This window comes from Cyanistes caeruleus, chromosome 2 (assembly GCF_971803275.1).
Source record: "Cyanistes caeruleus chromosome 2, bCyaCae1.hap1.1, whole genome shotgun sequence".
Classification (NCBI taxonomy): Eukaryota; Metazoa; Chordata; class Aves; order Passeriformes; family Paridae; genus Cyanistes; species Cyanistes caeruleus.
The window spans coordinates 56,950-81,912 of record NC_141702.1 but is presented as its reverse complement, the minus strand read 5'-3'; the positions used below and the strand labels follow the sequence as shown (position 1 = coordinate 81,912).

General features: G+C 52.6%; 1 protein-coding gene and 1 long non-coding RNA gene across 2 annotated transcripts; both read left to right on the top strand.

The window, feature by feature from the left end:
- The first annotated feature begins 4,329 nt into the window (after positions 1-4,329).
- On the top strand, positions 4,330-23,359 carry LOC147654519 (uncharacterized). The gene is made up of 10 exons (XR_015282585.1): positions 4,330-6,245; positions 6,327-6,368; positions 6,463-6,628; positions 6,712-6,790; positions 6,868-7,963; positions 8,045-8,086; positions 8,181-8,344; positions 8,428-8,506; positions 18,660-19,236; positions 22,575-23,359. It is a non-coding gene; the product is annotated as an uncharacterized LOC147654519 (long non-coding RNA).
- Positions 19,585-23,359, top strand: LOC111922257 (uncharacterized). The gene is made up of 9 exons (XM_086875838.1): positions 19,585-19,593; positions 19,837-19,878; positions 19,973-20,088; positions 20,220-20,298; positions 20,376-21,412; positions 21,494-21,535; positions 21,630-21,798; positions 21,882-21,960; positions 22,038-23,359. Exons 1-5 carry the CDS (start codon positions 19,585-19,587, stop codon positions 20,553-20,555), a joined length of 426 nt encoding a protein of 141 aa, XP_086731964.1. The 3' UTR covers positions 20,556-21,412; positions 21,494-21,535; positions 21,630-21,798; positions 21,882-21,960; positions 22,038-23,359.
- Positions 23,360-24,963: the final 1,604 nt, after the last annotated feature.

The following is a 24,963-nucleotide window of genomic DNA, read 5'->3' as shown; positions in this document are numbered from 1 at the left end:
ATTTATTTGCCATCGTATTGGTTTAAGAAGGCACGAACACCCCCCCCGTTGCCTCAGTTTCCGGGGTTCAATTGACAGAAACACGGCTTTTCCAGCATTAGGCGGGGTCACATGGAGCCGTGGCGCTGCTTTTGAGAGCGATTCTGACCCCTTACAGCCCTGCACGGCAGCGCTTCTGGCATTCCCTGGGGAATTTGGCGGCTGGGCAGCCCCCGAGGAGTGACAGAGCCGTGCTGAGGCCGGGCGGGCAGGCGGGAGCCGCGGCGCGGAGCTGTGTCTGTCCCGGCTGCTCTGTCCGCTCCGGGCGCGGGGCTCGGGCACCGCCGGGGCCCCTTCGGGCCGGTCCCGGTGCCGCTGGGCGGGCCGGGCTCTCCCGGGGCCGGAGCTGCCCCCGCCCGCCGGAGGAGCCGCTTTCCGGCCGGGAGCGCGGGGCCGCCCCCGGGTGCCGAGTGCCGCCGCTGCCGGGGCTCGCGTGGCTCCCCCGGTCCCCCCGCAGCTGGAGCGGCGCCAGCCCGGGAGCGAGTCCCGGCGGGGGCGCTGGGGAACACTTGTGGCTTGTCAGCTTCAGAGTGCGCTGGCAAAAGCCGCTGGGAGGAGGGGAGGGGGAAAAGCCCGACCTGCCGGGCTTTTTGTCTCGGGGCTTTGTCGATATTGCTCTTTAGCCGAGCTGTGCCTTTAAATAACGGTGTGGTGCCTTCTAGAAACTGTGTCCAATACCTTTTGTACCCTTGCAGGAGGGCTTCGAGCTCAGGTTTTTCCATTGCCGAGTTAACTGCAGGTCCGAGCTGGCAGCGTCCCGTGCATCTGGGGTGCGTGAATCTGTTTGTGATGTTCATTTCCCCTGGATGCAGAGCTGGGCTTTTCGGGCAGACTGTATTTCTCAAGCCTCGGGGTTTATTTAAGCCTTGCACGCGATTTTCTGGAGACGCGGGCCGAGTGAGAACTTTGTCTTGGTGCTGTACTGGGGAATGGAAAGCAGGGGGTCCCCGCAATATCCCCGTGGAAGCTGGAATGTCCGAGGGAATGGATGTGACAATTCTCGGGGCTGAACCTGGCTCCCAGCGCTCTGCAGCGTAGGATGCGAGAGAGCAGGGCCGGGGGACAGCAGGGTAGGGACAGCGAGGTGCTTCGTGCTCTGGGTTTGGTGTTGATGTTTCCAGAGCCAGAGCAGGTTGATTTGGTTCAGGTGCACTGGAACAGGATCCAAACCTTGGAAAGGTCTGAGATCAATTGGGAGGAAATGTTTTAACATGAATGTGTTTCTTGATAGAAATCAGGTTTCAGTTAGTTTTTTAATAGATTTTAAAGGAAATTTTTTTTTGAGGAAAAGTGAAAAAAAAAGTTTATTTTAATAAGTAGGGCGTGGGAAGAAGAATGAATAACGTTAGATAGTTTATTTGTTGTGGAGTAAAGATGAGGAGATTTAGAAGGTTTTGTGGTTTTTTTCACGTGTGTTTGGGATGTGGCGTGGGTCTTTTTGAGCCGTGGGGTGTTTTGGTGGTAGCTTGGGTTTTGGGATTGGAGTCAAGTTGAACAGTTTTAGAAGAAGTTACTATGGTTTTGGCAATTATTTTGTATTCACTAATCAATGATGTCAGGAAAATTAATCCACAAACACCAGAGGTTTATGTCCAAAAAGGAGACAGAGGAGTCCTTTTTCTTTATTCGAATAAAGGGAGAGGCCATGGGGCATTCCCCTGGGGTTTCTCTAATTTTTGGAGGGTGCAGAGCCTCCTTTTTATCCTAATTCCTGGCCGCTTGTCCCTTCTCTCTTTCCCCATAGGCTGAGGTACTTGAGAGGTACAGGCTTCCCGGAACGCCTGATACCTGGGATACCTTTTCCCCCCCCACGCATAATCCCTTCTTAATTCTTAGCTTTTGTGGAATTCATGATACTCTTTCAGTGCCTCTTTGATCTTTTAGTGGAATCCATCCCATTGATTCTGTTGTCTCTCACTGATAGCTGCATCTTATCAGCAGACCCACAGCTTGTTTATAAAGACAAACCCGTCATTCCTCTCTATGAGAAGTTATTTTTAAAAAAGTAAAAAATGGATTTTTTGTTGTCTCTGTTAAACAATAGAGTTGAGAGAGAATTTGGGGTAGAGTGTATTAGTATTGTATACAGATTGTACGTTAAAAGTTTTTTTCTTTGCTAGTTTTGAAGTTACAGAATTTGTTTAAGCATAAAGCAGATGGTGGGGATATAATATAATGTAATTTTAGGACATCTTATTTTTTATTGTATATCTTTGGCTTAATGGTCAAATTATTTTTTACTTTTAGATATACTTTTATAGAGATACAGGTAAATATAAATAGTGGTAGTAATATTTAGTAAGCAGAGTTATTTATGTGGTTTTTATTCAATATTAGTTTTTTTGGTGGCACATAGTGTGTTGTTTCATTTTTTTGTGTTCACTACGTGAAATTTGGTTTTTGAATAAAGATGATTTTATGAATGGGTTGGTTTGTATTTTAGGTAGAATCAATTAAAATAGATTTTGATATGCATTATTTGGTTTTGTTTATTGTATGTAGGGGATCAGAGGGGGTAGGGTTTGTTTGGTTAGCTGAGTTTTGGGTGTTAATTAGTTGGCTTTTGTTAGATGCAGTTTTTAATTTTTGGAAGTTTTTTGAGTGGTCCTAAGGTGATTTTTACTAATTGATTGTATAATTTTATTTTGTTTGTAGTTGGCGTATAATAATGTATATGTTCTATTTATTTAACGTTGTGTTTTTTAGTTTAGGTGTTGATGATAAGTTTGGATTCCTTTCTGTTGTGGTGTTTCTTATTAGCTTCATTTCTGGGGACACAGGCATTTATATGGTGGCTTTTTATAGGTATATTTTTGGGGGTGGTGTTTTTTAACTTTTTGTAGTTTTGGTTGGTTTTTTGTTTTTAATTAGTTATTAATCTTTTATAGAGTCTTGGTAATTATTTAAGTATTACTATAAATGTAGAGCTTTGGGGTTTTTTTACTAATGTTTAGGGTTAGTTGAATGGCTTTGAGTTCAGTGACTTGGTTTGATTTTTTTTTTTAATAGTTGGTGTGATGTGTGGAGTTCAATAGCGTTGCTTTTTATTTATGTTTAACTTTGCTGATGTGATAAGAACTGTTAGTGAAAGAGCATAGCATCTGTTTTTGCTGGTGGTTGTACGGTGTGGGTTTTGTTTGTGTTACCTGTTTTGGGTTTTTTTTGTTAGTGAGACTAAACTTTATTTTGGGGTTAATTTGTGATTATTTTAAAGATTTTAGTGCAATTTAGGTTTTTGATTTGGGGGTGCTGTGATGAGAGTACTTTATTTGTTTTATGTGGTATTGGGTTGGTGTGGATAGAGGGAATACTTGTTTTTAAAATTTATTTTAGTATTGTTAGTTTAAGTGTTAGGATGCATTGTGTTTCAGTGTTGAATCTTTTTGAGGTGGTTTGGATTTTTTCTAGGTTAAGATTTTTTTCCCTTGGCTGGTGGAGGTATTGTGACTTTATTGATCATATGGGTGAGAATTTGATGCTGTTTGTTTTTTGGTTATTTTTTTTTTTAGGAATTAGATTTTTGCAGTAGACCTGGAAGAATTCACTTTATTTCAAAACATACTAGTTTAATCACATAAAGGTTCCCATATTAACTCGTCAGTCTTTTAGATTCTTTTTCTCATTTAGGTTTTCCAGAATTTACTGTTAATTTAGCAATCAAGCAGGGATGGCACTTCGTTCTTGAAAAGATGGCTATGGAAAAACCTGTGTCTAACAACACATACCTGACAGAGGGCAACGATTTTGCTGTTATTACAGGGCCAAATACGAGTGGCAAAACAACTTTGGCATGGAACTGCTGAAGGAGAGGAGTTTCTGGTGGGCTCCCAGTGGCATCTGATGGAGTGACGGTGAGAGCATCTCATAGGGTCTGGGGGAGCACGTGGATGCAACTGGACGTGGAGCACTGCATAAAGGAGGTGGTGAGGGACAAAGCTTTCTGCCAGGAAGCAGCACCTGAACAGCTGAGCCAGTGTGGATTTGCAGGGGTGATCTTTCTCCTTTTCCCTTTTGATTTCATTTTGGCAGTCCTTCCTCAGTGCCCTCAATCTGTCACAAGAATTCCAAAAATAAAAAGGCTGAGTGAACAGTGAAAAGAAGGGGTATAGGTAAGGTGGAGTTCAGGTATACCCCACCCCAAACCCTAAACAGCAGCCCTAACAGCGCTCCCGTTTCCTTGAGACAGCTGCAGGCAGGAACCCTAAAGCAGCAGAGTGCCAGAACCCCCGAGAGGTACAGGCAGTTCCCTGGTGCTAGGGCCAGCCAGGAAGAGATAGTGGGGGGACGATCCGCAGGGTTGGGGAAACAGGGGGTTTCCCGCCCCGCCCCACCCTGGGCTCTCTGTCCCTCCGCAGCCGGGGATTGCTCCCACCCCTCCTCGAGGCGGCGGTTGGTAAGGCTTCGTGCCTGGCCTCCGCAAAGAGTTCGGCTCTGTCAGCCTCTGCCCTGTCTCAGGGCCAAACTTAGGTAGGGTAGGGAGCAACTGTGGATTGCCTGGTCCAGGCTAAGGGACATCTCTTGGGGCCTATGGATAAGGAGCATCCCCGGTTGCAAGCATAGGGTTGTAAGTTTGTAGGGTTCAGCGGGGCAGCTTGGCAGTGACACGGAGAGGCTGAGGGAGGGCTTCAGAGGTCAAGGTCTCGAGGGCTGGAGACAAACAGAGAAAATAAAAGGGGTATAGGTTGGGATATAAGGTAGAGTACAGGACTATTCAAACCCCAAACAGTAGCCCTCACAGCACTCCCGTTTCCTTGAGACAGCTGCAGGCAGGAACCCGAAAGCAGCAGAGTGCCAGAACCCCCGAGAGGTGCAGGCAGTTCCCTGGTGCTAGGGCCAGCCAGGAAGCGATAGTGAGTGCTCGGGCCTACTGCTGTCGTATAAGCTGGGGTTTCTATCCTTGGGGTACCCTGGACTCCCTGGCCCTCACTGACTGGAGAGTCTTCCTCCCCTCCTTGAGGTGGTGGTCGTTTGGCTGTCAGCCAATACTGCTGTGAAGCAAGCCTCTGCCTCCCTGTGGGGTGAAGTGTGCAGCCCATGAACCTGGGCATTCTCTAGAGAAGGTAAGTGCTGGGTTTTCACAGATGTAGGACTAAGCTCCTGCATTGATATTTTGTCTTCTTGGTTGTAGCTGACAAGGAGTCGACATCCTGGCAATGGCAGGAACTTCCCAGATGGCGAGGAGGCCTTCCTTCGCACCCCATGTGGATCCACCCACCAAGCATCTGAGAGCTGAGTCGAAGGCTACGACCCGCAGAGGGGGGATGAAAGCGGGGTGCCGCGTCGGGGCTCATGACCTGGGATTTTTGAGTCAGCTTTGGGGACGGGGAGGTCCAGGCTGTGGCCCCTTAGTCTGCACGGTGGGAGAGCCTCACTTTTGTTCACCGTGCTGAGGTGTGCAGGACAGAGCAGCCTCTGGGCGCGTCGTGTCACTCGTCCATCGTGCCTTCTGTGTCTTTTGTGCCTCTTGTGTTGTATGTGCTTTCCCTTATCCCTTCTGGGGGCTTACCAGAAACCCCAGCATCACTTATAGCATCTCCAATCTCTGGGCTCCTCGGCTCGGCTGCTCTCAGAGGCCTTGGAATCGCGTCTCTTTGGACAAGCATCCGATTGGATGTCTTTTAGACCTCTTGTTCCGAGCTGTGTCAACAGCCGTGCGCCGCGAGGATCCATTGTTGCGGCTTAGGACTTGAAGAAACGCAAAGATAGGTAGAGGATTGCGGCCTTAAGATTCTTGGGCCTCTGTCTTGGCGGTTCCTGGAGTTTGTCATTCTGTCAGCATCTTCTTCCTCCCGGGTTCTGCGAGCTTCATCAGCTCGCCTTCATTCTCACCCGGCTCATCTTGATCCGCATTCTCTCAGTCCTTGCGGCCGTTCTTGTGGCCCAGAATTTTGTCTCCCCATTGTGTCCCCTCGTCGGTTGTCTGGTGTGTCACGGGTGTCTGGGTGTAGTTGTCCCGGAGCTGCTCTGCCCTGCTGCCCAGCCTGGCTGTAGGTGTAAAAGGCCAAGTCCAAGGCCCCTGTAATTTGAAATTTGTGATGTAGGGTGTAGTTGGGGTCTAGAACATATCCCTAGAGCAACGCAAGATGTCTGGAGCTGTGAAGTTACCCTGCAGCACTTTGACTTTTGTCTCAGCTCTCTTTCAGATGCGGACGGATGAAATCGGTGGCAGAGCGCCCCATCCAGGGTAAGGGGGTTCCCCTGAGAAGGTAAGTCAATGTTTGTCTTTGCAGGGCAACTGGAACCGGTCCCTGTGTTGTTACAGGTCTCCTCTTTGTCTTTATTTTTAGGAAATAGAGCCGGCTAGCAGCAGTCAAGGTGAAGCGGGCAAGGTGAGCGTTGACCGGTGGAGGGAGGCTGTTGTTATCGCTGGGCTCTCAGTTTCTGGTGCAACGCCAAGCGTCCCTTCTTGTTTGCATGCTTTAGGCGGTCCAGTCGCGTTTCGTCGAGACCCCGTCGCCGGCCGGCACGGCACGCCTGCTTCGCCGCTCCCGTGAGCCCTGCGGAAGCGTCACAGGGGACCGCGTGACGGAGCCTTTTCCACGTAAAGGGGCCGTGTGGGTGGCCTTCAGGAAGGGGCCGAGGGCTTCCCGTGAGTTGGGGATGTCGGGAGGAGGAGCGAGAGCCTGTTCAAGTCTCAGCAACGCCACATCACTTTTTCTTCTCTTAACTCAGGCGCGCCCTGCGACGGCGCTGCCTGGTCCCGGCGTGGCCGTATCGTGCGGCCTCAGGACACGGCCGTTCGCAGGAGACCGTGAGTAGCGGAATTGTCGGGTTTTGGCCGACGCCCTGCACAGATCAGCTGCTGATTTTCTGTTTTATTTTTGGTAGCTGACGGAGAGACGACAGCCTGGCGATGGCAGGAACTTCCCGGATAGCCAGGCGGCCTTCCTTGGCGCTCCGTGTGGATCCTCCCCAGCGGGCATCCGAGAGCTGAGTCAAAGGCTACGACCCGCAGAGGGGATGAAAGCGGGGTGCCGGGTCGGGACTTGTGACCTGGGATATCTGAGTCAGCTTTGGGGACGGGGAGGTCCAGGCTGTGGCCCCTTAGGCCGCACGGTGGGAGAGCCTCACTTTTGTTCACCGTGCTGAGGTGTGCAGGACAGAGCAGCCTCTGGGCGCGTCGTGTCACTCGTCCATCGTGCCTTCTGTGTCTTTTGTGCCTCCTGTGTTGTATGTGCCTTCCCTTATCCCTTCTGGGGGCTTACCAGAAACCCCAGCAACACTTATAACATCTCCAATCTCTGGGCTCCTCGGCTCGGCAGCTCTCAGAGGCCTTGGAATCGCGTCTCTCTTGACAAGCATCCGATTGGATGTCTTTTAGACCTCTTGTTCCGAGCTGTGTCAACAGCCGTGCGCCGCGAGGATCCATTGTTGCGGCTTAGGACTTGAAGAAACGCAAAGATAGGTAGAGGATTGCGGCCATAAGATTCTTGGGCCTCCGTCTTGGCGGTTCCTGGAGTTTGTCATTCTGTCAGCATCTTCTTCCTCCCGGGTTCTGCGAGCTTCATCAGCTCGCCTTCATTCTCACCCGGCTCATCTTGATCCGCATTCTCTCAGTCCTTGCGGCCGTTCTTGTGGCCCAGAATTTTGTCTCCCCATTGTGTCCCCTCGTCGGTTGTCTGGTGTGTCACGGGTGTCTGGGTGTAGTTGTCCCGGAGCTGCTCTGCCCTGCTGCCCAGCCTGGCTGTAGGTGTAAAAGGCCAAGTCCAAGGCAATTTGTGACTGAAATTTGTGATGTAATTTGAAATTTGTAATGTCAGTTGTAGTTAGAGTCTAGAACATATCCCTAGAGCAACGCAAGATGTCTGGTGCTGTGAAGTTACCCTGCAGCACTTTGCCTTTTGTCTCAGCTCTCTTTCAGATGCGGACGGATGAAATCGGTGGCAGAGCGCCCCATCCAGGGTAAGGGGGTTCCCCTGAGAAGGTAAGTCAATGTTTGTCTTTGCAGGGCAACTAGAACCGGTCCCTGTGTTGTTACAGGTCTCCTCTTTGTCTTTATTTTTAGGAAATAGAGCCGGCTAGCAGCAGTCAAGGTGAAGCGGGCAAGGTGAGCGTTGACCGGTGGAGGGAGGCTGTTGTTATCGCTGGGCTCTCAGTTTCTGGTGCAACGCCAAGCGTCCCTTCTTGTTTGCATGCTTTAGGCGGTCCAGTCGCGTTTCGTCGAGACCCCGTCGCCAGCCGGCCGGCACGCCTGCTTCGCCGCTCCCGTGAGCCCTGCGGAAGCGTCACAGGGACTGCGTGACGGAGCCTTTTCCACGTAAAGGGGCCGTGTGGGTGGCCTTCAGGAAGGGGCCGAGGGCTTCCCGTGAGTTGGGGATGTCGGGAGGAGGAGCGAGGGCCTGTTCAAGTCTCAGCAACGCCACATTACTTTTTCTTCTCTTAACTCAGGCGCGCCCTGCGACGGCGCTGCCTGGTCCCGGCGTGGCCGTATCGTGCGGCCTCAGGACACGGCCGTTCGCAGGAGACCGTGAGTAGCGGAATTGTCGGGTTTTGGCCGACGCCCTGCACAGATCAGCTGCTGATTTTCTGTTTTATTTTTGGTAGCTGACGGAGAGACGACAGCCTGGCGATGGCAGGAACTTCCCGGATAGCCAGGCGGCCTTCCTTGGCGCTCCGTGTGGATCCTCCCCAGCGGGCATCCGAGAGCTGAGTCAAAGGCTACGACCCGCAGAGGGGATGAAAGCGGGGTGCCGGGTCGGGGCGGTTCAGGCTGTGGCCCCTTAGGCCGCACGGTGGGAGAGCCTCACTTTTGTTCACAGTGCTGAGGTGTGCAGGACAGAGCAGCCTCTGGGCGCGTCGTGTCACTCGTCCATCGTGCTTTCTGTGTCTTTTGTGCCTCCTGTGTTGTATGTGCCTTCCCTTATCCCTTCTGGGGGCTTACCAGAAACCCCAGCAACACTTATAACATCTCCAATCTCTGGGCTCCTCAGCTTGGCAGCTCTCAGAGGCCTTGGAATCGCGTCTCTTTGGACAAGCATCCGATTGGATGTCTTTTAGACCTCTTGTTCCGAGCTGTGTCAACAGCCGTGCGCCGCGAGGATCCATTGTTGCGGCTTAGGACTTGAAGAAACGCAAAGATAGGTAGAGGATTGCGGCCATAAGATTCTTGGGCCTCCGTCTTGGCGGTTCCTGGAGTTTGTCATTCTGTCAGCATCTTCTTCCTCCCGGGTTTTGCGAGCTTCATCAGCTCGCCTTCATTCTCACCCGGCTCATCTCATTCCGCATTCTCTCAGTCCTTGTGGCCGTCCTTGTGGCCCAGAGTTTTGTCTCCCCATTGTGTCCCCTCGTCCGTTGTGTGGTGTGTCACGGGTGTCTGGGTGTAGTTGTCCCGGAGCTGCTCTGCCCTGCTGCCCAGCCTGGCTGTAGGTGTAAAAGGCCAAGTCCAAGGCAATTTGTGACTGAAATTTGTGATGTAATTTGAAATTTGTAACGTCAGTTGTAGTTAGAGTCTAGAACATATCCCTAGAGCAACGCAAGATGTCTGGAGCTGTGAAGTTACCCTGCAGCACTTTGCCTTTTGTCTCAGCTCTCTTTCAGATGCGGACGGATGAAATCGGTGGCAGAGCGCCCCATCCAGGGTAAGGGGGTTCCCCTGAGAAGGTAAGTCAATGTTTGTCTTTGCAGGGCAACTGGAACCGGTCCCTGTGTTGTTACAGGTCTCCTCTTTGTCTTTATTTTTAGGAAATAGAGCCGGCTAGCAGCAGTCAAGGTGAAGCGGGCAAGGTGAGCGTTGACCGGTGGAGGGAGGCTGTTGTTATCGCTGGGCTCTCAGTTTCTGGTGCAACGCCAAGCGTCCCTTCTTGTTTGCATGCTTTAGGCGGTCCAGTCGCGTTTCGTCGAGACCCCGTCGCCAGCCGGCCGGCACGGCACGCCTGCTTCGCCGCTCCCGTGAGCCCTGCGGAAGCGTCACAGGGGACCGCGTGACGGAGCCTTTTCCACGTAAAGGGGCCGTGTGGGTGGCCTTCAGGAAGGGGCCGAGGGCTTCCCGTGAGTTGGGGATGTCGGGAGGAGGAGCGAGGGCCTGTTCAAGTCTCAGCAACGCCACATCACTTTTTCTTCTCTTAACTCAGGCGCGCCCTGCGACGGCGCTGCCTGGTCCCGGCGTGGCCGTATCGTGCGGCCTCAGGACACGGCCGTTCGCAGGAGACCGTGAGTAGCGGAATTGTCGGGTTTTGGCCGACGCCCTGCACAGATCAGCTGCTGATTTTCTGTTTTATTTTTGGTAGCTGACGGAGAGACGACAGCCTGGCGATGGCAGGAACTTCCCGGATAGCCAGGCGGCCTTCCTTGGCGCTCCGTGTGGATCCTCCCCAGCGGGCATCCGAGAGCTGAGTCAAAGGCTACGACCCGCAGAGGGGATGAAAGCGGGGTGCCGGGTCGGGGCGGTTCAGGCTGTGGCCCCTTAGGCTGCACGGTGGGAGAGCCTCACTTTTGTTCACAGTGCTGAGGTGTGCAGGACAGGGCAGCCTCTGGGCGCGTCCTGTCACTCGTCCATCGTGCCTTCTGTGTCTTTTGTGCCTCCTGTGTTGTATGTGCTTTCCCTTATCCCTTCTGGGGGCTTACCAGAAACCCCAGCAACACTTATAACATCTCCAATCTCTGGGCTCCTCAGCTTGGCAGCTCTCAGAGGCCTTGGAATCGCGTCTCTTTGGACAAGCATCCGATTGGATGTCTTTTAGACCTCTTGTTCCGAGCTGTGTCAACAGCCGTGCGCCGCGAGGATCCATTGTTGCGGCTTAGGACTTGAAGAAACGCAAAGATAGGTAGAGGATTGCGGCCATAAGATTCTTGGGCCTCCGTCTTGGCGGTTCCTGGAGTTTGTCATTCTGTCAGCATCTTCTTCCTCCCGGGTTCTGCGAGCTTCATCAGCTCGCCTTCATTCTCACCCGGCTCATCTTGATCCGCATTCTCTCAGTCCTTGCGGCCGTTCTTGTGGCCCAGAATTTTGTCTCCCCATTGTGTCCCCTCGTCGGTTGTCTGGTGTGTCACGGGTGTCTGGGTGTAGTTGTCCCGGAGCTGCTCTGCCCTGCTGCCCAGCCTGGCTGTAGGTGTAAAAGGCCAAGTCCAAGGCAATTTGTGACTGAAATTTGTGATGTAATTTGAAATTTGTAATGTCAGTTGTAGTTAGAGTCTAGAACATATCCCTAGAGCAACGCAAGATGTCTGGAGCTGTGAAGTTACCCTGCAGCACTTTGACTTTTGTCTCAGCTCTCTTTCAGATGCGGACGGATGAAATCGGTGGCAGAGCGCCCCATCCAGGGTAAGGGGGTTCCCCTGAGAAGGTAAGTCAATGTTTGTCTTTGCAGGGCAACTGGAACCGGTCCCTGTGTTGTTACAGGTCTCCTCTTTGTCTTTATTTTTAGGAAATAGAGCTGGCTAGCAGCAGTCAAGGTGAAGCGGGCAAGGTGAGCGTTGACCGGTGGAGGGAGGCTGTTGTTATCGCTGGGCTCTCAGTTTCTGGTGCAACGCCAAGCGTCCCTTCTTGTTTGCATGCTTTAGGCGGTCCAGTCGCGTTTCGTCGAGACCCCGTCGCCAGCCGGCCGGCACGCCTGCTTCGCCGCTCCCGTGAGCCCTGCGGAAGCGTCACAGGGACCGCGTGACGGAGCCTTTTCCACGTAAAGGGGCCGTGTGGGTGGCCTTCAGGAAGGGGCCGAGGGCTTCCCGTGAGTTGGGGATGTCAGGAGGAGGAGCGAGGGCCTGTTCAAGTCTCAGCAACGCCACATTACTTTTTCTTCTCTTAACTCAGGCGCGCCCTGCGACGGCGCTGCCTGGTCCCGGCGTGGCCGTATCGTGCGGCCTCAGGACACGGCCGTTCGCAGGAGACCGTGAGTAGCGGAATTGTCGGGTTTTGGCCGACGCCCTGCACAGATCAGCTGCTGATTTTCTGTTTTATTTTTGGTAGCTGACGAAGAGACGACAGCCTGGCGATGGCAGGAACTTCCCGGATAGCCAGGCGGCCTTCCTTGGCGCTCCGTGTGGATCCTCCCCAGCAGGCATCCGAGAGCTGAGTCAAAGGCTACGACCCGCAGAGGGGATGAAAGCGGGGTGCCGGGTCGGGGCGGTTCAGGCTGTGGCCCCTTAGGCTGCACGGTGGGAGAGCCTCACTTTTGTTCACAGTGCTGAGGTGTGCAGGACAGAGCAGCCTCTGGGCGCGTCGTGTCACTCGTCCATCGTGCCTTCTGTGTCTTTTGTGCCTCCTGTGTTGTATGTGCTTTCCCTTATCCCTTCTGGGGGCTTACCAGAAACCCCAGCAACACTTATAACATCTCCAATCTCTGGGCTCCTCAGCTTGGCAGCTCTCAGAGGCCTTGGAATCGCGTCTCTTTGGACAAGCATCCGATTGGATGTCTTTTAGACCTCTTGTTCCGAGCTGTGTCAACAGCCGTGCGCCGCGAGGATCCATTGTTGCGGCTTAGGACTTGAAGAAACGCAAAGATAGGTAGAGGATTGCGGCCATAAGATTCTTGGGCCTCCGTCTTGGCGGTTCCTGGAGTTTGTCATTCTGTCAGCATCTTCTTCCTCCCGGGTTCTGCGAGCTTCATCAGCTCGCCTTCATTCTCACCCGGCTCATCTCATTCCGCATTCTCTCAGTCCTTGTGGCCGTCCTTGTGGCCCAGAGTTTTGTCTCCCCATTGTGTCCCCTCGTCCGTTGTGTGGTGTGTCACGGGTGTCTGGGTGTAGTTGTCCCGGAGCTGCTCTGCCCTGCTGCCCAGCCTGGCTGTAGGTGTAAAAGGCCAAGTCCAAGGCAATTTGTGACTGAAATTTGTGATGTAATTTGAAATTTGTAATGTCAGTTGTAGTTAGAGTCTAGAACATATCCCTAGAGCAACGCAAGATGTCTGGAGCTGTGAAGTTACCCTGCAGCACTTTGACTTTTGTCTCAGCTCTCTTTCAGATGCGGACGGATGAAATCGGTGGCAGAGCGCCCCATCCAGGGTAAGGGGGTTCCCCTGAGAAGGTAAGTCAGTGTTTGTCTTTGCAGGGCAACTGGAACCGGTCCCTGTGTTGTTACAGGTCTCCTCTTTGTCTTTATTTTTAGGAAATAGAGCCGGCTAGCAGCAGTCAAGGTGAAGCGGGCAAGGTGAGCGTTGACCGGTGGAGGGAGGCTGTTGTTATCGCTGGGCTCTCAGTTTCTGGTGCAACGCCAAGCGTCCCTTCTTGTTTGCATGCTTTAGGCGGTCCAGTCGCGTTTCGTCGAGACCCCGTCGCCAGCCGGCCGGCACGCCTGCTTCGCCGCTCCCGTGAGCCCTGCGGAAGCGTCACAGGGACCGCGTGACGGAGCCTTTTCCACGTAAAGGGGCCGTGTGGGTGGCCTTCAGGAAGGGGCTGAGGGCTTCCCGTGAGTTGGGGATGTCAGGAGGAGGAGCGAGGGCCTGTTCAAGTCTCAGCAACGCCACATTACTTTTTCTTCTCTTAACTCAGGCGCGCCCTGCGACGGCGCTGCCTGGTCCCGGCGTGGCCGTATCGTGCGGCCTCAGGACACGGCCGTTCGCAGGAGACCGTGAGTAGCGGAATTGTCGGGTTTTGGCCGACGCCCTGCACAGATCAGCTGCTGATTTTCTGTTTTATTTTTGGTAGCTGACGAAGAGACGACAGCCTGGCGATGGCAGGAACTTCCCGGGTAGCCAGGCGGCCTTCCTTGGCGCTCCGTGTGGATCCTCCCCAGCGGGCATCCGAGAGCTGAGTCAAAGGCTACGACCCGCAGAGGGGATGAAAGCGGGGTGCCGGGTCGGGGCGGTTCAGGCTGTGGCGCCTTAGGCTGCACGGTGGGAGAGCCTCACTTTTGTTCACAGTGCTGAGGTGTGCAGGACAGAGCAGCCTCTGGGCGCGTCCTGTCACTCGTCCATCGTGCCTTCTGTGTCTTTTGTGCCTCCTGTGTTGTATGTGCTTTCCCTTATCCCTTCTGGGGGCTTACCAGAAACCCCAGCAACACTTATAACATCTCCAATCTCTGGGCTCCTCAGCTTGGCAGCTCTCAGAGGCCTTGGAATCGCGTCTCTTTGGACAAGCATCCGATTGGATGTCTTTTAGACCTCTTGTTCCGAGCTGTGTCAACAGCCGTGCGCCGCGAGGATCCATTGTTGCGGATTAGGACTTGAAGAAACGCAAAGATAGGTAGAGGATTGCGGCCTTAAGATTCTTGGGCCTCCGTCTTGGCGGTTCCTGGAGTTTGTCATTCTGTCAGCATCTTCTTCCTCCCGGGTTCTGCGAGCTTCATCAGCTCGCCTTCATTCTCACCCGGCTCATCTTGTTCCGCATTCTCTCAGTCCTTGCGGCCGTTCTTGTGGCCCAGAATTTTGTCTCCCCATTGTGTCCCCTCGTCGGTTGTCTGGTGTGTCACGGGTGTCTGGGTGTAGTTGTCCCGGAGCTGCTCTGCCCTGCTGCCCAGCCTGGCTGTAGGTGTAAAAGGCCAAGTCCAAGGCCCCTGTAATTTGAAATTTGTGATGTAGGGTGTAGTTGGGGTCTAGAACATATCCCTAGAGCAACGCAAGATGTCTGGAGCTGTGAAGTTACCCTGCAGCACTTTGCCTTTTGTCTCAGCTCTCTTTCAGATGCGGACGGATGAAATCGGTGGCAGAGCGCCCCATCCAGGGTAAGGGGGTTCCCCTGAGAAGGTAAGTCAATGTTTGTCTTTGCAGGGCAACTGGAACCGGTCCCTGTGTTGTTACAGGTCTCCTCTTTGTCTTTATTTTTAGGAAATAGAGCCGGCTAGCAGCAGTCAAGGTGAAGCGGGCAAGGTGAGCGTTGACCGGTGGAGGGAGGCTGTTGTTATCGCTGGGCTCTCAGTTTCTGGTGCAACGCCAAGCGTCCCTTCTTGTTTGCATGCTTTAGGCGGTCCAGTCGCGTTTCGTCGAGACCCCGTCGCCAGCCGGCCGGCACGGCACGCCTGCTTCGCCGCTCCCGTGAGCCCTGCGGAAGCGTCACAGGGGACCGCGTGACGGAGCCTTTTCCACGTAAAGGGGCCGTGTGGGTGGCCTTCAGGAAGGGGCCGAGGGCTTCCCGTGAGTTGGGGATGTCGGGAGGAGGAGCGAGGGCCTGTTCAAGTCTCAGCAACGCCACATCACTTTTTCTTCTCTTAACTCAGGCGCGCCCTGCGACGGCGCTGCCTGGTCCCGGCGTGGCCGTATCGTGCGGCCTCAGGACACGGCCGTTCGCAGGAGACCGTGAGTAGCGGAATTGTCGGGTTTTGGCCGACGCCCTGCACAGATCAGCTGCTGATTTTCTGTTTTATTTTTGGTAGCTGACGGAGAGACGACAGCCTGGCGATGGCAGGAACTTCCTGGATAGCCAGGCGGCCTTCCTTGGCGCTCTGTGTGGATCCTCCCCAGCGGGCATCCGAGAGCTGAGTCAAAGGCTACGACCCGCAGAGGGGATGAAAGCGGGGTGCCGGGTCGGGACTTGTGACCTGGGATATCTGAGTCAGCATTGGGGACGGGGAGGTCCAGGCTGTGGCCCCTTAAGCCGCACGGTGGGAGAGCCTCACTTTTGTTCACCGTGCTGAGGTGTGCAGGACAGAGCAGCCTCTGGGCGCGTCGTGTCACTCGTCCATCGTGCCTTCTGTGTTTTTTGTGCCTCCTGTGTTGTATGTGCCTTCCCTTATCCCTTCTGGGGGCTTACCAGAAACCCCAGCAACACTTATAACATCTCCAATCTCTGGGCTCCTCGGCTCGGCAGCTCTCAGAGGCCTTGGAATCGCGTCTCTCTTGACAAGCATCCGATTGGATGTCTTTTAGACCTCTTGTTCCGAGCTGTGTCAACAGCCGTGCGCCGCGAGGATCCATTGTTGCGGCTTAGGACTTGAAGAAACGCAAAGATAGGTAGAGGATTGCGGCCATAAGATTCTTGGGCCTCCGTCTTGGCGGTTCCTGGAGTTTGTCATTCTGTCAGCATCTTCTTCCTCCCGGGTTCTGCGAGCTTCATCAGCTCGCCTTCATTCTCACCCGGCTCATCTTGTTCCGCATTCTCTCAGTCCTTGCGGCCGTTCTTGTGGCCCAGAATTTTGTCTCCCCATTGTGTCCCCTCGTCGGTTGTCTGGTGTGTCACGGGTGTCTGGGTGTAGTTGTCCCGGAGCTGCTCTGCCCTGCTGCCCAGCCTGGCTGTAGGTGTAAAAGGCCAAGTCCAAGGCAATTTGTGACTGAAATTTGTGATGTAATTTGAAATTTGTAATGTCAGTTGTAGTTAGAGTCTAGAACATATCCCTAGAGCAACGCAAGATGTCTGGAGCTGTGAAGTTACCCTGCAGCACTTTGACTTTTGTCTCAGCTCTCTTTCAGATGCGGACGGATGAAATCGGTGGCAGAGCGCCCCATCCAGGGTAAGGGGGTTCCCCTGAGAAGGTAAGTCAATGTTTGTCTTTGCAGGGCAACTGGAACCGGTCCCTGTGTTGTTACAGGTCTCCTCTTTGTCTTTATTTTTAGGAAATAGAGCCGGCTAGCAGCAGTCAAGGTGAAGCGGGCAAGGTGAGCGTTGACCGGTGGAGGGAGGCTGTTGTTATCGCTGGGCTCTCAGTTTCTGGTGCAACGCCAAGCGTCCCTTCTTGTTTGCATGCTTTAGGCGGTCCAGTCGCGTTTCGTCGAGACCCCGTCGCCAGCCGGCCGGCACGCCTGCTTCGCCGCTCCCGTGAGCCCTGCGGAAGCGTCACAGGGACCGCGTGACGGAGCCTTTTCCACGTAAAGGGGCCGTGTGGGTGGCCTTCAGGAAGGGGCTGAGGGCTTCCCGTGAGTTGGGGATGTCAGGAGGAGGAGCGAGGGCCTGTTCAAGTCTCAGCAACGCCACATTACTTTTTCTTCTCTTAACTCAGGCGCGCCCTGCGACGGCGCTGCCTGGTCCCGGCGTGGCCGTATCGTGCGGCCTCAGGACACGGCCGTTCGCAGGAGACCGTGAGTAGCGGAATTGTCGGGTTTTGGCCGACGCCCTGCACAGATCAGCTGCTGATTTTCTGTTTTATTTTTGGTAGCTGACGAAGAGACAACAGCCTGGCGATGGCAGGAACTTCCCGGGTAGCCAGGCGGCCTTCCTTGGCGCTCCGTGTGGATCCTCCCCAGCGGGCATCCGAGAGCTGAGTCAAAGGCTACGACCCGCAGAGGGGATGAAAGCGGGGTGCCGGGTCGGGGCGGTTCAGGCTGTGGCGCCTTAGGCTGCACGGTGGGAGAGCCTCACTTTTGTTCACAGTGCTGAGGTGTGCAGGACAGAGCAGCCTCTGGGCGCGTCCTGTCACTCGTCCATCGTGCCTTCTGTGTCTTTTGTGCCTCCTGTGTTGTATGTGCTTTCCCTTATCCCTTCTGGGGGCTTACCAGAAACCCCAGCAACACTTATAACATCTCCAATCTCTGGGCTCCTCAGCTTGGCAGCTCTCAGAGGCCTTGGAATCGCGTCTCTTTGGACAAGCATCCGATTGGATGTCTTTTAGACCTCTTGTTCTGAGCTGTGTCAACAGCCGTGCGCCGCGAGGATCCATTGTTGCGGCTTAGGACTTGAAGAAACGCAAAGATAGGTAGAGGATTGCGGCCATAAGATTCTTGGGCCTCCGTCTTGGCGGTTCCTGGAGTTTGTCATTCTGTCAGCATCTTCTTCCTCCCGGGTTCTGCGAGCTTCATCAGCTCGCCTTCATTCTCACCCGGCTCATCTTGTTCCGCATTCTCTCAGTCCTTGCGGCCGTTCTTGTGGCCCAGAATTTTGTCTCCCCATTGTGTCCCCTCGTCGGTTGTCTGGTGTGTCACGGGTGTCTGGGTGTAGTTGTCCCGGAGCTGCTCTGCCCTGCTGCCCAGCCTGGCTGTAGGTGTAAAAGGCCAAGTCCAAGGCCCCTGTAATTTGAAATTTGTGATGTAGGGTGTAGTTGGGGTCTAGAACATATCCCTAGAGCAACGCAAGATGTCTGGAGCTGTGAAGTTACCCTGCAGCACTTTGCCTTTTGTCTCAGCTCTCTTTCAGATGCGGACGGATGAAATCGGTGGCAGAGCGCCCCATCCAGGGTAAGGGGGTTCCCCTGAGAAGGTAAGTCAATGTTTGTCTTTGCAGGGCAACTGGAACCGGTCCCTGTGTTGTTACAGGTCTCCTCTTTGTCTTTATTTTTAGGAAATAGAGCCGGCTAGCAGCAGTCAAGGTGAAGCGGGCAAGGTGAGCGTTGACCGGTGGAGGGAGGCTGTTGTTATCGCTGGGCTCTCAGTTTCTGGTGCAACGCCAAGCGTCCCTTCTTGTTTGCATGCTTTAGGCGGTCCAGTCGCGTTTCGTCGAGACCCCGTCGCCAGCCGGCCGGCACGGCACGCCTGCTTCGCCGCTCCCGTGAGCCCTGCGGAAGCGTCACAGGGGACCGCGTGACGGAGCCTTTTCCACGTAAAGGGGCCGTGTGGGTGGCCTTCAGGAAGGGGCCGAGGGCTTCCCGTGAGTTGGGGATGTCGGGAGGAGGAGCGAGGGCCTGTTCAAGTCTCAGCAACGCCACATCACTTTTTCTTCTCTTAACTCAGGCGCGCCCTGCGACGACGCTGCCTGGTCCCGGCGTGGCCGTATCGTGCGGCCTCAGGACACGGCCGTTCGCAGGAGACCGTGAGTAGCGGAATTGTCGGGTTTTGGCCGACGCCCTGCACAGATCAGCTGCTGATTTTCTGTTTTATTTTTGGTAGCTGACGGAGAGACGACAGCCTGGCGATGGCAGGAACTTCCTGGATAGCCAGGCGGCCTTCCTTGGCGCTCCGTGTGGATCCTCCCCAGCGGGCATCCGAGAGCTGAGTCAAAGGCTACGACCCGCAGAGGGGATGAAAGCGGGGTGCCGGGTCGGGACTTGTGACCTGGGATATCTGAGTCAGCTTTGGGGACGGGGAGGTCCAGGCTGTGGCCCCTTAAGCCGCACGGTGGGAGAGCCTCACTTTTGTTCACCGTGCTGAGGTGTGCAGGACAGAGCAGCCTCTGGGCGCGTCGTGTCACTCGTCCATCGTGCCTTCTGTGTCTTTTGTGCCTCCTGTGTTGTATGTGCCTTCCCTTATCCCTTCTGGGGGCTTACCAGAAACCCCAGCAACACTTATAACATCTCCAATCTCTGGGCTCCTCGGCTCGGCAGCTCTCAGAGGCCTTGGAATCGCGTCTCTCTTGACAAGCATCCGATTGGATGTCTTTTAGACCTCTTGTTCCGAGCTGTGTCAACAGCCGTGCGCCGCGAGGATCCATTGTTGCGGCTTAGGACTTGAAGAAACGCAAAGATAGGTAGAGGATTGCGGCCATAAGATTCTTGGGCCTCCGTCTTGGCGGTTCCTGGAGTTTGTCATTCTGTCAGCATCTTCTTCCTCCCGGGTTCTGCGAGCTTCATCAGCTCGCCTTCATTCTCACCCGGCTCATCTCATTCCGCATTCTCTCAGTCCTTGCGGCCGTCCTTGTGGCCCAGAGTTTTGTCTCCCCATTGTGTCCCCTCGTCCGTTGTGTGGTGTGTCACGGGTGTCTGGGTGTAGTTGTCCCGGAGCTGCTCTGCCCTGCTGCCCAGCCTGGCTGTAGGTGTAAAAGGCCAAGTCCAAGGCAATTTGTGACTGAAATTTGTGATGTAATTTGAAATTTGTAATGTCAGTTGTAGTTAGAGTCTAGAACATATCCCTAGAGCAACGCAAGATGTCTGGAGCTGTGAAGTTACCCTGCAGCACTTTGCCTTTTGTCTCAGCTCTCTTTCAGATGCGGACGGATGAAATCGGTGGCAGAGCGCCCCATCCAGGGTAAGGGGGTTCCCCTGAGAAGGTAAGTCAATGTTTGTCTTTGCAGGGCAACTGGAACCGGTCCCTGTGTTGTTACAGGTCTCCTCTTTGTCTTTATTTTTAGGAAATAGAGCCGGCTAGCAGCAGTCAAGGTGAAGCGGGCAAGGTGAGCGTTGACCGGTGGAGGGAGGCTGTTGTTATCGCTGGGCTCTCAGTTTCTGGTGCAACGCCAAGCGTCCCTTCTTGTTTGCATGCTTTAGGCGGTCCAGTCGCGTTTCGTCGAGACCCCGTCGCCAGCCGGCCGGCACGCCTGCTTCGCCGCTCCCGTGAGCCCTGCGGAAGCGTCACAGGGACCGCGTGACGGAGCCTTTTCCACGTAAAGGGGCCGTGTGGGTGGCCTTCAGGAAGGGGCCGAGGGCTTCCCGTGAGTTGGGGATGTCAGGAGGAGGAGCGAGGGCCTGTTCAAGTCTCAGCAACGCCACATTACTTTTTCTTCTCTTAACTCAGGCGCGCCCTGCGACGGCGCTGCCTGGTCCCGGCGTGGCCGTATCGTGCGGCCTCAGGACACGGCCGTTCGCAGGAGACCGTGAGTAGCGGAATTGTCGGGTTTTGGCCGACGCCCTGCACAGATCAGCTGCTGATTTTCTGTTTTATTTTTGGTAGCTGACGAAGAGACGACAGCCTGGCGATGGCAGGAACTTCCCGGGTAGCCAGGCGGCCTTCCTTGGCGCTCCGTGTGGATCCTCCCCAGCGGGCATCCGAGAGCTGAGTCAAAGGCTACGACCCGCAGAGGGGATGAAAGCGGGGTGCCGGGTCGGGGCGGTTCAGGCTGTGGCGCCTTAGGCTGCACGGTGGGAGAGCCTCACTTTTGTTCACAGTGCTGAGGTGTGCAGGACAGAGCAGCCTCTGGGCGCGTCCTGTCACTCGTCCATCGTGCCTTCTGTGTCTTTTGTGCCTCCTGTGTTGTATGTGCTTTCCCTTATCCCTTCTGGGGGCTTACCAGAAACCCCAGCAACACTTATAACATCTCCAATCTCTGGGCTCCTCAGCTTGGCAGCTCTCAGAGGCCTTGGAATCGCGTCTCTCTTGACAAGCATCCGATTGGATGTCTTTTAGACCTCTTGTTCCGAGCTGTGTCAACAGCCGTGCGCCGCGAGGATCCATTGTTGCGGCTTAGGACTTGAAGAAACGCAAAGATAGGTAGAGGATTGCGGCCTTAAGATTCTTGGGCCTCCGTCTTGGCGGTTCCTGGAGTTTGTCATTCTGTCAGCATCTTCTTCCTCCCGGGTTCTGCGAGCTTCATCAGCTCGCCTTCATTCTCACCCGGCTCATCTTGTTCCGCATTCTCTCAGTCCTTGCGGCCGTTCTTGTGGCCCAGAATTTTGTCTCCCCATTGTGTCCCCTCGTCGGTTGTCTGGTGTGTCACGGGTGTCTGGGTGTAGTTGTCCCGGAGCTGCTCTGCCCTGCTGCCCAGCCTGGCTGTAGGTGTAAAAGGCCAAGTCCAAGGCCCCTGTAATTTGAAATTTGTGATGTAGGGTGTAGTTGGGGTCTAGAACATATCCCTAGAGCAACGCAAGATGTCTGGAGCTGTGAAGTTACCCTGCAGCACTTTGCCTTTTGTCTCAGCTCTCTTTCAGATGCGGACGGATGAAATCGGTGGCAGAGCGCCCCATCCAGGGTAAGGGAGTTCCCCTGAGAAGGTAAGTCAATGTTTGTCTTTGCAGGGCAACTGGAACCGGTCCCTGTGTTGTTACAGGTCTCCTCTTTGTCTTTATTTTTAGGAAATAGAGCCGGCTAGCAGCAGTCAAGGTGAAGCGGGCAAGGTGAGCGTTGACCGGTGGAGGGAGGCTGTTGTTATCGCTGGGCTCTCAGTTTCTGGTGCAACGCCAAGCGTCCCTTCTTGTTTGCATGCTTTAGGCGGTCCAGTCGCGTTTCGTCGAGACCCCGTCGCCAGCCGGCCGGCACGCCACGCCTGCTTCGCCGCTCCCGTGAGCCCTGCGGAAGCGTCACAGGGACCGCGTGACGGAGCCTTTTCCACGTAAAGGGGCCGTGTGGGTGGCCTTCAGGAAGGGGCCGAGGGCTTCCCGTGAGTTGGGGATGTCGGGAGGAGGAGCGAGGGCCTGTTCAAGTCTCAGCAACGCCACATCACTTTTTCTTCTCTTAACTCAGGCGCGCCCTGCGACGGCGCTGCCTGGTCCCGGCGTGGCCGTATCGTGCGGCCTCAGGACACGGCCGTTCGCAGGAGACCGTGAGTAGCGGAATTGTCGGGTTTTGGCCGACACCCTGCACAGATCAGCTGCTGATTTTCTGTTTTATTTTTGGTAGCTGACGGAGAGACGACAGCCTGGCGATGGCAGGAACTTCCCGGATAGCCAGGCGGCCTTCCTTGGCGCTCCGTGTGGATCCTCCCCAGCGGGCATCCGAGAGCTGAGTCAAAGGCTATGACCCGCAGAGGGGATGAAAGCCGGGTGCCGGCTCGGGGCGGTTCAGGCTGTGGCCCCTTAGGCCGCACGGTGGGAGAGCCTCACTTTTGTTCACAGTGCTGAGGTGTGCAGGACAGAGCAGCCTCTGGGCGCGTCGTGTCACTCGTCCATCGTGCCTTCTGTGTCTTTTGTGCCTCCTGTGTTGTATGTGCCTTCCCTTATCCCTTCTGGGGGCTTACCAGAAACCCCAGCAACACTTATAACATCTCCAATCTCTGGGCTCCTCGGCTCGGCAGCTCTCAGAGGCCTTGGAATCGCGTCTCTTTTGACAAGCATCCGATTGGATGTCTTTTAGACCTCTTGTTCCGAGCTGTGTCAACAGCCGTGCGCCGCGAGGATCCATTGTTGCGGCTTAGGACTTGAAGAAACGCAAAGATAGGTAGAGGATTGCGGCCATAAGATTCTTGGGCCTCCGTCTTGGCGGTTCCTGGAGTTTGTCATTCTGTCAGCATCTTCTTCCTCCCGGGTTCTGCGAGCTTCATCAGCTCGCCTTCATTCTCACCCGGCTCATCTCATTCCGCATTCTCTCAGTCCTTGTGGCCGTCCTTGTGGCCCAGACTTTTGTCTCCCCATTGTGTCCCCTCGTCCGTTGTGTGGTGTGTCACGGGTGTCTGGGTGTAGTTGTCCCGGAGCTGCTCTGCCCTGCTGCCCAGCCTGGCTGTAGGTGTAAAAGGCCAAGTCCCAGGCCCCTGTAATTTGAAATTTGTGACGTAGGTTTTACTTTGGTGTCTAGAGGCTTTTCCTAGGTCAACACAAGATGTCTGCATCTGTGAAGTTATCCTGCAGTGCTTTGAGTTGTGTCTTAGCTTCCTAAGCATTTTATTATTTGCTGCCGAATGTGGGGTTCAGAAGAATAAGAAAACCTATGCTGATTATGTTGCATTGGTCCTTACTGTGTGCTGGGATAAAGGACTTTGTAATGGTGTTACTTAAGTTCATGTCTCTCAGGGTGGAGGCCTTTATGTTGTTCTAGTCTCTGAGCTTTTTGGAGGTTTTGATGCCTTTCTTGTCCCTAAGTTTGTTTTCTTATCCAAAAATAACTCCAATACTGTCCCTACTACATAACTTTCACAGTAAAAGAGCGCAGATTAAAATAGCTCTTATGCTAAGGTCAGTAATAATGATGGGTAAAAACGTTATAAAAGTACTGAAGTTTGTACCAAATAGCTTTAGTTTATTGTTTCTTTGGTCTACCCTTCATCCCAATCCCAGTAACATGTTTTAAAAGTGTGTTAGTAATTATACCCAGTTTATTAGAAGAGGAGCAAAAAAAACCCCACTACACTCTTTTTACTAATAATTCATACCACATCCTAAAAGTAAAACAAAACACAAAAAGCTATATAAAACCTAACACAACCAAATCTGCTTAAAAAAACCTCAACAACTTACTAAACAGCAAACCGTTCAATGAGCTCTATGCATTACTAAAAGCAACCTAACCAAATTGCGGCCTTCTAATTCATAAGTAATAATCAATGCTCTATAAAAATAGACCTCATTAACAAAAAAATTAAACTCCTAAAAAATAAGAAATCACTACAAAAAACAAACTACCTTTAAAAATCCATCATATAAATATACACATCCCCAAAAATACAACTAATAAAAACCACCAAAGAAAAAAACAGGTACATGCAACTACAAAAAAAAAAAAAAGATCCAAAATAAACTGCAATTAACCATACAGGAACAATTTGGTTTTAACTCAATAATCTCATAATACCTTGAATCATCAAAATAAAAATACTATCGCCAAATAAACACAAAACCAAAAAATAAATTTAACCATAAATCTTTTTCACATTATCCATAAGTTTAAAACATACTACAATCAAACAAATGAACCCCCCCCTCTAAGAAACAATAATCCAAATAGAAATATAAGAAACCTAACAAATTAGCTACATTACTGTACCCGAAGTACACCAAAATAAACACAACATACTCACAATAATAAAAATCACTAAATAAATAAAAACATACCCTATACCTCACACTGCTACTCAAACCATCATCCTTAACCTTAAAGAACCAGCCCTTTAAAAACATAATACCCCTAAAAAATGAAATCAAACCATAAAACTCATTTCAAAAACAACCTTATCAACACCTAAACTAAAAAACATAATATTCAGTAAATATACCATATCCCCTACCATGCACCAAGTACAAAAAAAAAACCAAATCAAAAAACTATTAAAAACCATCTTAAAAACATTAAATAAAAAAGTCTTTCAAATATTAAAAAACATCTAGCAAAAGCCACCTCATTCATTAACACCCCAAACTCCACCAAGCAAACTAACCCTACCCAATCTAAACCCTGACATATCATTAACAAAACCAAAATCCCAGTAACAAATAAAAAATTGTATTTAAAAAAGCAATTAAAATAAATTCCAGGTTAAATAGAAAAAACTCCATAATACGAAAAAATAACATAATGTATACCTCAAAAAAAATCTAAGCATTAAATAAAAAATACGTATAAACCTCACTTTTTACTCAATATCACTACTCTTATCTGTCTATATATATAACTCATTTCCAAAAGGAACAAAACACCCCACACAAGTGATTTTCAAAAACAAGACTCATTTCCTCACAACCTTCTCCAAACGATATGATCTACCACAAAACAAAAGTCTCCCTTACTTTGAATTCATTTTTAACAAACTAAAAAAAATTTTCAAAGTATATATATATTTTCTTTCTCTTAACTCTATTCAAATGTACTCTAAACTAAAAACCCAAACACCAAAAAC

Coding starts and splice junctions, on each gene's coding strand:
- LOC111922257 (XM_086875838.1), top strand. Junction 20,089..20,219: donor CGTGACGGAGCCTTTTCCAC/GTAAAGGGGCCG, acceptor CTCTTAACTCAG/GCGCGCCCTGCGACGGCGCT. Junction 20,299..20,375: donor ACGGCCGTTCGCAGGAGACC/GTGAGTAGCGGA, acceptor TATTTTTGGTAG/CTGACGAAGAGACGACAGCC.